Source organism: Euprymna scolopes, chromosome 36, assembly GCF_053919585.1.
Source record: "Euprymna scolopes isolate OS-2025 chromosome 36, ASM5391958v1, whole genome shotgun sequence".
Lineage (NCBI taxonomy): Eukaryota > Metazoa > Mollusca > Cephalopoda > Sepiida > Sepiolidae > Euprymna > Euprymna scolopes.
Window position 1 is genome coordinate 70,741,104 of NC_136517.1, and position 13,209 is coordinate 70,754,312.

Genomic DNA, 13,209 nt, shown 5'->3' on the forward strand with positions numbered 1-13,209 from the left:
GATGATTAAAACACCTGTCCCAGGATGGATAAAATTTTGCACAACTTTTTTGTCTTTATTTTTAGACTCTTTATTCCAATTTTTATCAAAACCACATAATTTTAATTCTAGAAAATGCCTATAAAGTTAGAAGTAGTTCGAAGAAGAAATTCATATTCAGAGAATATTGTTTAATTGAATCAAATTCAATGCAAATTTGAAATATTTAAATTTTCAAATAGGAATTTGTACCCATTATTACGCCACGTAAAATCCTTTTAAAATACTCCAAAGAAACTGAACTTTGAAGAATATTGATATGTATTGCTTGAATTTCACAAAAATCAAAAGTTTCTGAACTTTCATGAAGGGCTTTCATCTACTTATTCTTGTAAATTAAATATAGCCTACATTACCCAGCCATTGTATTGCAAAATCCAGAAACGTTAATTAGATAATCAGTCGATAGTGAACAAACTCATCCAACACAAAAAAATTCATTTCACTGTTTTTTTGATCAACCAACTATATAAAATAAAAAAACAAAACAAAAAAAAAAACAATTTTCTGCTCAAAATTTGTACCCATTCTTTTTGATATGGAATTTGCAATTCATGATTATTTTCACCTTCAATGTGCAGCTGGTAAGAAATGTTACACCGATGTTACACTTTTCAACAAACACAAACCAATTTAACAAAGAAAATTATTCACTAAAATGGGTTACACCATATCAACTCTTACGCCACATTCAGTTTTCAGAAGGTTTTGTAAAGCATAATTGCATAAGTGAATCAAATATATAAACTTATACCTAATTGTGTAATGCAAAGAACATTAAAATTAAAGTATTAAAAGTTTTTATTTATTGGATAATTTTTTACTTACGTAAACAGGTTTTATTGTCAGAAGCAAGGGTATAATGCGTAGGGCATGCACAACTAAATGTCATGTTGAAAGTGCCTGCTTGGTTGGGAGGGCCAGGGTGCATCAAACACAGGTGAGAGCAGTTACCATTGTCGGCACCGCATGGGTTCCAGCCTGTCATTTTCAAACATAGAATTTAAAGAATTGAATTACAGGAACAATGTTGAACATTTTTCAAAGAAATAAAAGGATTTGAATTTTTAAATTCTTACAAACACCTGAAGAAGCCCTAATACAGCAGTATTTATAAATAAATGAATAAATTCATTGCAGTCTGGTGATAGCAAATACAAAGTCAACACAAGTTTAAATTTAGATATTGGAAATTACATTCCTTCATTTCAAGAATTATAATATTTGCATATGTAAAATAAATTTTGGTACTTTTTAGAAATAGGTATCCAAGAAAATTTCAGTACTTATGTCATCAATTCAAGTTTCAATGGAAATCTCAGAAACTGGTGAACACATTTCATTGCTCAAATTGAATGTATTATTTTGTTTTTTCAGTGAAGTTATTTAACAAAAGAAACTTCATTTTATCTTATAATGTAGTTTCAGTACTTCTACACAATACAGACCAAATTTAAAAAAAAAACCTAAACTAGTAAAAAAAATCCAAATTAAAAGTTGCATAATTAGTAAGGGTATTCAAAAAAAATTATGTAAAAGTTGGAACAATCTAATCAATTGAAAAATAGTCATCTGGCAAGAAAAGCATGCCTTTGTTGTATATTTTGATAAAAGTTGGTACTCAATTCAACTGTTTGTAGTCAAAACTGCTTACTTTTCAAAAGTTTAAAAATGTCAAAAATTTTAAAATGACATAAAAGAAGAATTTTTATATTAATTATTCACTTTTATAGATATATAGATTAGCATGGATAATTGTTTCATCTAACAATTTGAACATTGTTAGCACTGCCATTTAAAAAATAAAAATTTTAATTTCTATTTTTAGGTTTTTAGATTTATATATCAGTAAGCATCTTTATGAAGACAAAAGACTTGTCTATTTTTATGCTGTTCAAATACTTTTAACATTCATCACTATTCAGATTAATCACTTTTCACATTTAACATTTTTGCATTTCCATTTTTTGTTTCTTTCGTAACATTTTGGAGAAATTTTTTTGGGGAAATATTTTTCTTCTATTTTCACCCTCTTCTTCCTTTCTCTTGAGTTTGTTTCACTGCTGCTAACTAATTTCTGCCTGTTAATTGATTAGTGCATTCTTGTTTTGTGATAAAATTCAAGCTGAAGTTTGCAGTTCAGACTTGATACTTGAAATGTATTGACGTGCTATCTTCTCTCCATCTAAACAGGATGTTAAAATATTGAAGTAAACTTGTCTAAAGTTACCTGGTAAAGTTTATAATGTTGAAATGATTGCATATAAGTTACCTGATGAATTCATATCTAGCTGAGAGAAATCTACTCAAGTAAATTCGAGAAATTTGTCGAGGACTTGGCAGACAAATACCATTCAGGAGAGAAGACACGCGTGGGAAATATTCTCACTAGGAAAGATTGAATTAGAAGCGTCTATAACATTTTCTTCTAAGGCCTGAAGAAAATGGATAGTCTCAAGCTGCAGTTTTTTCTAAGTCAAAAGAAAAGAATATTTCTATTCGGACCAGACTCAAAGAAGAAACGAGGAGGTTTTTTTTTTTTTTTTACGAATTTCTTGCCTCTTCAGAGAAAATTATTATACGAAGAATTGTGTATTTCTTTTTACACATTATTCCTTCAGAAAAACGAAGAAATAAATTCTGCACTATAAAAGAACACTCCCTGAACATTATTTTATTTTAACTAATATACTAGAGAGGACTTATTTTAAAACAGACGAAATTACAAAATGTAAGTTTAAATTTCAAACAAAGGGAGAAAACTCTTTTCGTCTTTACAGTATTTTGACCTTTAAAAAACATGTCCTACGTTGGTTGAAATCTCTTATCACAATAATAAGTAAAAAAAGAAAAGAAAAAGCCTTCTCAACCCGTCTTTCTTTCTTTCTATCTTTCATAATTGTTACCACACAAAGGACTTTCTTTGTAGTTGAGAGCAAAATCTTAGTAGCAGACAGCTTGTCAACTTTTTTTGGCTCTAAGTTTTTTTCTTTTCCTAAAAAAATTGTTTCTATCCACCAAGTCTTTTCTCTTCTCATTTTGTTTTTTTTGTTGCTTTTCTTTGTCTTTATATTGGTAACATTTTTGTTACATCAAAGTGACATTTCTTCATCATTGTTTGCTGGGGTGGAGGATCTGCGTATTACAAAACCTATTAGCAAGAAAGATTTCTAACAGAATAATATATTTTTTTAAACAAATTTCTTAAATTAAAAATAGTAGTAATACAGACAAAATTCAGAATAAACTGAAAGAATTCAGAAATAATCCTAAAATAAATTACAAATATTTGAGTCAAGTTTACCTTATCATATGTTATGAATTCATATATTTCATAAAGGTTGTATTGAAAGAGACAAAAAATATACTCAAGATGGATTGATCATTGTATGCTAAGCTCAATTTGTACCGATATCACTATACCAAAAACGCACACATTAAAAGCTCTTATAAGTAAAACCAATCTCCATCTCTGGGTGATATATTCAATTGTGATAGAAAAACATTTGTCATTTGTTATTGCTGAATTCTAAAATGTTGCAAAAGCAAACATTTTAAAAGCAAGATGATAAAAAAAGATTTTAAAAAAGGTTGGATTGAAAAAGTTTTTTATCAAAAAAAAAAACAAAAAAACAAATGAAAAACTCAAGAGTAGAAAAAGTAAAAAGAAAAACTATTTTTGTTCAGTTATTAAACAATATTATATTTTTTGTAAAAATCTTATATAATTTCTCATCAAAAAATTATGCCCCTTCCCCATAAAAAGAAAAATTATGCCCCTTCCCACATAAAAAGAAAAATAAATCCTTTTAAGAGGTCAGTTCTCAAAATCTTATAAGCACTTTTGAGGAAAGAAGATACATTTTGTAAATTTTTCCTAAGTATTTTTCATATGTGGTTATGTTGGTCCAGTGGAGTTAGTTCACTTGATACTTCGCACGATGTAGGATAAACACATTGTTAGCCAGACGCCATATTGAATATCCACTCGAGAGAAGGTACATAACTAAATATATAGAAAAAGCCACCAACATTGCTGGCGTCTTCTAGTGTCAAAGTGTAAGTCAAATTTCCAACAAAACAAAAACAAAGAACAAAGAAAATGGGTTATGAACACAAGTCTCTTAGAATTTCAGTAGCAGCTCCCATCTTTGTCAAACAATTTGCAACCTGTTCCTGTCCTTTAGATTTTTTCCTTTATCAACATTTCCTTTACTCTGGCCACATCAACTCTCAAACGTCTGTCGCTTACAAGATTCATCAGATTTTAAGGTCTCTATAGACATTGTCTATTTTGCAAAGTACTTCAGGCAACTTGGGTAGGCTGAAGATTTCTTGCAGCATGGCAGTTATCAATACACCTGCATCAGTTATCAATACACCTGCATCAGTTATCAATACACCTGCATCAGTTATCAATACACCTGCATCACTGAATGCAAGAGTCTCAGATGTCAGATCTTTTTGATGATCAGTCTATTCATCTATATATATAAAAGCGAAAATGTATGTATGTATGTATGTGTGTATATTTGTGTCTGCTAAAAACTTTCGAAAAAAAAATTCACAAACTCGGTATCATATTGAAGCTCCATCCTTCGCTCGAAAAATATCGAAAAATTGGCCAAAAACGTTCATTTTTTTCACCATGAAATCAACAAAAACGGTCCTCTCGTGACGACGACCGGTTCTATGCATGCGTCAGATGACGTCATGACCTGATTTACTTTAAATAGGTGAAAACTGACTAAATTTCATGTACGTCACGTTAGCTCAGTTGATTAGCGCGTTGGTTCATTGTTATTTAAGTCATTTTTCACGTAACGATCGTTTTTCTGTTTTTTACTTCGCTTATCCACCCCGACCACACACCCCAAAACACCCGGGTACCACCGATTTTTTAAATTTTAATATCGAAACAGGCTTATTTAAGGCATTTTTCACGTGTTCGTTTTTGTTTTCATCGTTCGTTTGCCTTACGTTAGTTTTCTTTGCGTTTTTTTTCGATGTTTTGATTACCCTCCCCCCTGCTTAAGTTTAAACGTTGTTTTCTTTTTTTACTTCGCTTATAACAAACAAACCTGGTCATTGACGTCGTCGTTGTCGTAACGCTCGACGACTTCCGTGCGCGCACCTGTCAATTTGGTTCTTACTTAAATTAATTCAAACATCTTTCAGTAACTCATTTTGGCTGGCCAATTTTATTTTCAAACTTCGCCTCAGGGCTTCGGGTTCGATCCTACCAACTTTTACTCCCCCCCGGTTTCTTTTTATTTAACAGCACACACACCTCCAAACACCCGGGCAACGCCAGGTACCCCCGCTAGTCTTACTAGAAACAAAAGATGATAAATCCACCCCGTGAGGAAACATCCTCCAAGCTGGCATAAGTAGCATCAGAATAGCAAACCACACTTGAATCTGAAGAATTTTCCAGCTGTGGAAAGGATATGGAACCTGTCTTTGATTTAAGCTTTAATTTAAAAAAATTTTTTTTATTACATTTTCACCCCAAACAAGGCACATTGCCACTTTGATGTAGAGGGCTACTATCAGGGACATAAGCTACAGGGGTACTATGTAGAGAGTTGGGCAGCAAGATGTTTGTTCACATTAAACTTCACACCCTTGAAAACGTTTTGATAGTTTTTTTGTTTTGATAGTTTTTTTTTTTTTGTTTTGATAGTTTTCATCACATTACTTCCTTTTAGAATTTAAGGAATCAAAATCTAGGTTGACATGCATCTGAGTTACTGACCTCACAGCTCTGATTGGATGAACAGAGACAAATAAATGGTTTCCATTGTTTATCAATAAAGACAAATATACAAACAATAAAAATAAAGTTTTACAAACATACCAGGCTGGCGTGATTCTTGGAAGACGAGAATATCCATGACATATTCCCCATGGCCCTGGTGAATCGTGGTACGATTATGGCCGGTTAATTTGTGAGCACGTTCAATACTTTTCTTTTCTAAATCAGTCCAATAAATAAAATCCTTGTATTGTGTAATCCCACGTGGAGAAAGAAGGTGAGTGTCAACTACCACTCGCCTGTCTTGGCCTGAAATGATGCAAGAAGTTTTCAGCATTAAGAATCAAGAGAATTCATTCTTATTAAAAAAATAAATAATTAAAAAATTATCTACAACTGCATTGTTGTGCATGAAGTTGGTTCATCGCAATAAAACAAATCTTTTCCTCACTTCCAACAGAAAATATCTGGATAATCAGTCGATAGTGAACAAACTGATCCAACACAAAAAATTCATTTCACTGTTTTTTTTTGATCCACCAACCATATAAAGTGAAAAAAAAAAACAAACAAAAAAAAAACAATTTTCTGCTCAAAATTTTTACCCATTCTTTTTGATATGGAATTTGCAATTCATGATTATTTCCACCTTAAATGTGCAGCTGGTAAGAAATGTTACACCGATGTTACACTTTTCAACAAACACAAACCAATTTAACAAAGAAAATTATTCACTAAAATAGGTTACACCATATCAACTCTTACGCCACATTCAGTTTTCAGAAGGTTTTGCAAAACATAATTGCATACTAAACATATTGTAAAACATAATTGCATACTAAACATATTGCAAAACATAATTGCATACTAAACATATTGCAAAACATAATTGCATACTAAACATATTGCAAAACATAATTGCATACTAAACATATTGCAAAACATAATTGCATACTAAACATATTGCAAAACATAATTGCATACTAAACATATTGTAAAACATAATTGCATAATAAACATATTGCAAAACATAATTGCATACTAAACATATTGCAAAACATAATTGCATACTAAACATATTGTAAAACATAATTGCATACTAAACATATTGTAAAACATAATTGCATACTAAACATATTGTAAAACATAATTGCATACTAAACATATTGCAAAACAATTGCATACTAAACATATTGTAAAACAATTGCATACTAAACATATTGTAAAACAATTGCATACTAAACATATTGCAAAACATCATTGCATACTAAACATATTGTAAAACATAATTGCATACTAAACATATTGTAAAACATAATTGCATACTAACATGTAAAACAATTGCATACTAAACATATTGCAAAACATAATTGCATACTAAACATATTGCAAAACATAATTATTGCAAAACATAATTGCATACTAAACATATTGTAAAACATAATTGCATACTAAACATATTGTAAAACATAATTGCATACTAAACATATTGTAAAACATAATTGCATACTAAAAATATTGTAAAACATAATTGCATACTAAAAATATTGTAAAACATAATTGCATACTAAACATATTGCAAAACATAATTGCATACTAAACATATTGCAAAACATAATTGCATACTAAAAATATTGTAAAACATCATTGCATACTAAAAATATTGTAAAACATAATTGCATACTAAACATATTGCAAAACATCATTGCATACTAAACATATTGCAAAACATCATTGCATACTAAACATATTGTAAAACATAATTGCATACTAAACATATTGCAAAACATAATTGCATACTAAACATATTGCAAAACATCATTTCATACTAAACATATTGTAAAACATAATTGCATACTAAACATATTGCAAAACATAATTGCATACTAAACATATTGTAAACATAATTGCATACTAACATATTGTAAAACATAATTGCATACTAAACATATTGCAAAACATAATTGCATACTAAACATATTGTAAAACATAATTGCATACTAAACATATTGTAAAACATAATTGCATACTAAACATATTGTAAACATAATTGCATACTAAACATATTGTAAAACATAATTGCATACTAAACATATTGTAAAACATAATTGCATACTAAACATATTGCAAAACATAATTGCATACTAAACATATTGTAAAACATAATTGCATACTAACATATTGTAAAACATAATTGCATACTAAACATATTGTAAACATAATTGCATACTAACATATTGTAAAACATAATTGCATACTAACATATTGTAAAACATAATTGCATACTAAACATATTGCAAAACATCATTGCATACTAAACATATTGTAAACATAATTGCATACTAACATATTGTAAAACATAATTGCATACTAAACATATTGCAAAACATAATTGCATACTAAACATATTGCAAAACATAATTGCATACTAAACATATTGCAAAACATAATTGCATACTAAACATATTGCAAAACATCATTGCATACTAAACATATTGCAAAACATAATTGCATACTAAACATATTGCAAAACATAATTGCATACTAAACATATTGCAAAACATAATTGCATACTAAACATATTGCAAAACATAATTGCATACTAAACATATTGCAAAACATAATTGCATACTAAACATATTGCAAAACATAATTGCATACTAAACATATTGCAAAACATCATTGCATACTAAACATATTGTAAACATAATTGCATACTAACATATTGTAAAACATAATTGCATACTAAACATATTGTAAAACATAATTGCATACTAAACATATTGCAAAACATCATTGCATACTAAACATATTGTAAAACATAATTGCATACTAAACATATTGCAAAACATCATTGCATACTAAACATATTGTAAAACATAATTGCATAATAAACATATTGCAAAACATAATTGCATACTAAACATATTGTAAACATAATTGCATACTAACATATTGTAAAACATAATTGCATACTAAACATATTGCAAAACATAATTGCATACTAAACATATTGTAAAACATAATTGCATACTAAACATATTGTAAAACATAATTGCATACTAAACATATTGCAAAACATAATTGCATACTAAACATATTGTAAAACATAATTGCATACTAACATATTGTAAAACATAATTGCATACTAAACATATTGCAAAACATAATTGCATACTAAACATATTGTAAAACATAATTGCATACTAAACATATTGTAAAACATAATTGCATACTAAACATATTGCAAAACATAATTGCATACTAACATATTGTAAAACATAATTGCATACTAAACATATTGCAAAACATCATTGCATACTAAACATATTGTAAAACATAATTGCATACTAAACATATTGCAAAACATAATTGCATACTAAACATATTGCAAAACATAATTGCATACTAAACATATTGTAAAACATAATTGCATACTAACATATTGTAAAACATAATTGCATACTAACATATTGTAAAACATAATTGCATACTAAACATATTGTAAAACATAATTGCATACTAAACATATTGTAAAACATAATTGCATACTAAACATATTGTAAAACATAATTGCATACTAACATATTGCAAAACATAATTGCATACTAACATATTGTAAAACATAATTGCATACTAAACATATTGTAAAACATAATTGCATACTAAACATATTGTAAAACATAATTGCATGCTAAACATATTGCAAAACATAATTGCATACTAAACATATTACAAAACATAATTGCATACTAAACATATTGCAAAACATAATTGCATACTAAACATATTGCAAAACATAATTGCATACTAAACATATTGCAAAACATAATTGCATACTAAACATATTGTAAAACATAATTGCATACTAACATATTGTAAAACATAATTGCATACTAACATATTGTAAAACAATTGCATACTAAACATATTGTAAAGCAATTGCATACTAAACATTGCAAAACATCATTGCATACTAACATATTGTAAAACATAATTGCATACTAAACATGTTGTAAAACATAATTGCATACTAAACATATTGTAAAACATAATTGCATACTAACATATTGTAAAACAATTGCATACTAAACATATTGCAAAACATCATTGCATACTAAACATATTGCAAAACATAATTGCATACTAAACATATTGCAAAACATAATTGCATACTAAACATATTGCAAAACATAATTGCATACTAAACATATTGCAAAACATAATTGCATACTAAACATATTGCAAAATATAATTGCATACTAAACATATTGCAAAACATAATTGCATACTAAACATATTGCAAAACATAATTGCATACTAAACATATTGTAAAACATAATTGCATACTAAACATATTGTAAAACATAATTGCATACTAAACATATTGTAAAACATAATTGCATACTAAACATATTGTAAAACATAATTGCATACTAAACAGTCCTTATGCTAAAAAATAGAGCATTAAAGTCAAATCTTGTCACAAATAGAAATATTTTACAAATAAATTTGATGAATTCAAGAATGGTTGTAAAAGAATGAATTTTTTTGTTTTTCTAATGAAATATTTCAGAGAATTTCATGTACATATTCGTGAAATCTTTTAAAATTGAAACGATAGCATCGTTAAAAGAGAAATTAAATCAATTTACAATTTACACAGACACATATTTAAATAGATATTATGTTCATATCTAGTCTGTATCTATTTAAATATGTTGAGTTCTTATTCTGATAATAGAGTATGTGTGTTATTCTTTCTTTTTAATCTACTTCTAAATATATAGTAGTTGTTTGAGAAAATATGTAAACCAAACCAAATTAGTTTGATCAAACATTTAAGTTTTAATCTTAAGTTTTAATATTAGCAAATGATTATCTCTATATAAATAAAATGAACTCATTTTTTCCTTGTGTGAGTTTGAACTTAATAGGATTAAAAATCATGACATTACATTCAAATGTAATTTCCCCGCACTTCAGCACAGGATCTGAGGTGTGCTATAGGCCTACTACCCTTACAGTTCCTTGATATTCGTACATTTCTATATTTTTTCCGATGAGAGTTCACTGCCACAATCGGTTAGAATCAATGGAAGTTGTAAAATCTTTTCTCTATCCGATTCATACTCTGCCCGTGACCACTTATCACCACTGCGGATACGTCCACAGGGGAATATACGAGGAACACTGGTTTGAGTTCTTAGTTGCTTAAAAAATATTTTACGCGTCATATATTAACTAAACCAGGGCGGGGGGGGGGATCTATAAATATAAAAGCTAAAATGTGTGTGTGTGTGTGTGTGTGTTTCTTCCCCCTAAACTCGGCCTCCTCCTGCTACGACAATGACGTCCTGTTTGACCTAGAAAACGTTGACGTTAGTTTCAACCAACTTCAAGTGTTTTTAAAGCGTTAATTTTTATCCGTTCTCAATTGTGTGTCTCTTTGGCATAGAGGTAACGTGTATGGCATTTTTTTTCTGCCTTAGCCTCGATGTTTCGGGTTTGAGCCTGTTTTCCTACCTAAACCTTTTTTTCCTCTTTTACACCTTTTCTTTCCGTTTTTTTTTTACATTTGTTTGCGGTTTTGCTTTGTTTTGGTTTTTTCGATTTTTTTATAACAGCCCCCCCCCCCATACACACCTCCAAACACTCGGGCAACGCCGGATACCCCTCGCTAGTATGATATATAATCATTTGCTAATATTTTCAGATTCTTTGGTTGTCAGACATTTAAATTTTCTAGGAAGCTTCTTTTAGAAAGGATATCATTTTTGACTTTAGTCTTTTCATACTTTCATATTGCTTTTGCTAGATTAACTCGTTTAAAAGAAACATTCTATTGCATTATCCACACAACACAATTATTCTTGAAGTATGAAAGGATAATCGTGTGCTGAACTGCAAAATATGATTCCTTTTGAGATTTATAACAAAATTCACATATCAACATAACATATTCTGCTATTTTAAAATTAAAACATTTTTTTTATAAACAAATCTTTTTATTTAAATCTGCTTTTCTAGAGTGATTAGTTTGACGAATTGTCATAATTTGAAATAATCCATATAAAAAAATAAATACTTTCCAATAAAACAAACTTACCCAACATATCTGATGTTTCAATCCGCTTGTTATCCAGATCCGTCCAGTAAAGACGTTTATCTCCGTAGTCAATAGTTAGGCCAGCAATTCGACCAAGGTCTGAGAGCAGCACTTTTCGATTCTTGCCATCCAAAGTAGCACGTTCAAGTTTGGGATTTTCTCCCCAATCAGTCCAGTACATATAACTTAAAAAATAAAAATATAAGAATAGTCAAAAAGACAGGATGTTTGGGGTGGGGGGGGGGTGAGAATCAAGAAAGGAGGGATAAGTAGAAAAAAGAGGAGGGCAATGAAACAACTGAACAAAAAAGATGGAGGAATTAATGTAAAAAAAGAAAAAAAAATGAAGGTAGCAAACCAGTTGAATATTAGGACAAACTTAGATAAAAAAAAAGGCTGAAAATACTATTGTCATTTTGTTGATATATACAGACACTTAAGACTAATAAATATTTTGTCTTAATTACCCACAATGGTGACATTTGAGTCACTTTTTTTATTTTAATGAACTGCCTGATGCAATCTCTGAAGAAACAAATCACAGTGTGATGCTATAAAATAACAATCAGCTAAACATGTTGCCGTAACAGCATTCTCCTGGTAGATTATGTTTCTAACAAATAACCCTATACCCTCATACAATTTGGAAACGCTATCCAATTTTTTTGTGATATAAACAATCCGATATAATAAAAATTTATACTCACCTATTAGGTGGATCTAACACGATAGAGCGAGGATCGGAAATGTCTTTCCAAATCAACACACGTCTTGATTTCCCATCGAGACGAGCCACTTCTATCCGCTTGGTGCCAATGTCTGTCCAGTAAAGATTTTTAGCAATCCAATCGATGGCCATTCCTTCAGGATACTCGATCCCAAATTCTATAATGTGCTCCAAAGAACTGCCATTCATGAAGGCTCGACTGATTTGCTGCAAAGGGAGACAACTCTTTAACTTTTTTTGTAAATAATTTTCATTGAAGAATGAATGCAGTATTTAGGAATTTTAGTATACGATAGAAAAAATATTTATGATGAATGGAAATTTTAAGCATGCAACAGATTAGGATAAATAAAAGACCCCCTCCCAACCCTCTCCAGTTTTTAGCCATGTCTAATTATTTTATGCATAGAAAAAAAATCACATTAAATTGATAAAAATAAATTTACTGACTTACAGGTGAAGTAGGAAACTAATCTATATATCTATAAAAGTGAACGTGTCTGTGTGTCTGTGTACATTTCCCTACGCAATAACTCTGTCAATTTTAAGTCTACAGACTCAAAATTTGATATACAG

The 13,209-nt window shown here is 29.3% G+C and overlaps 1 protein-coding gene across 1 annotated transcript in view; it reads right to left on the minus strand.

The window, feature by feature from the left end:
* The window catches only part of LOC145260571 (low-density lipoprotein receptor-related protein 6-like), a 216,360-nt gene that overhangs the window by 34,352 nt on the left and 168,799 nt on the right, over window positions 1–13,209 (minus strand). The window contains exons 10-13 of the mRNA XM_080118842.1: window positions 12,614–12,840; window positions 11,907–12,091; window positions 5,900–6,106; window positions 868–1,020 (exon numbers count right to left, since the gene is read on the minus strand). Coding sequence (XP_079974968.1) covers window positions 868–1,020; window positions 5,900–6,106; window positions 11,907–12,091; window positions 12,614–12,840 — 772 coding nt within the window. The remainder of the gene's footprint in view (window positions 1–867; window positions 1,021–5,899; window positions 6,107–11,906; window positions 12,092–12,613; window positions 12,841–13,209) is intronic.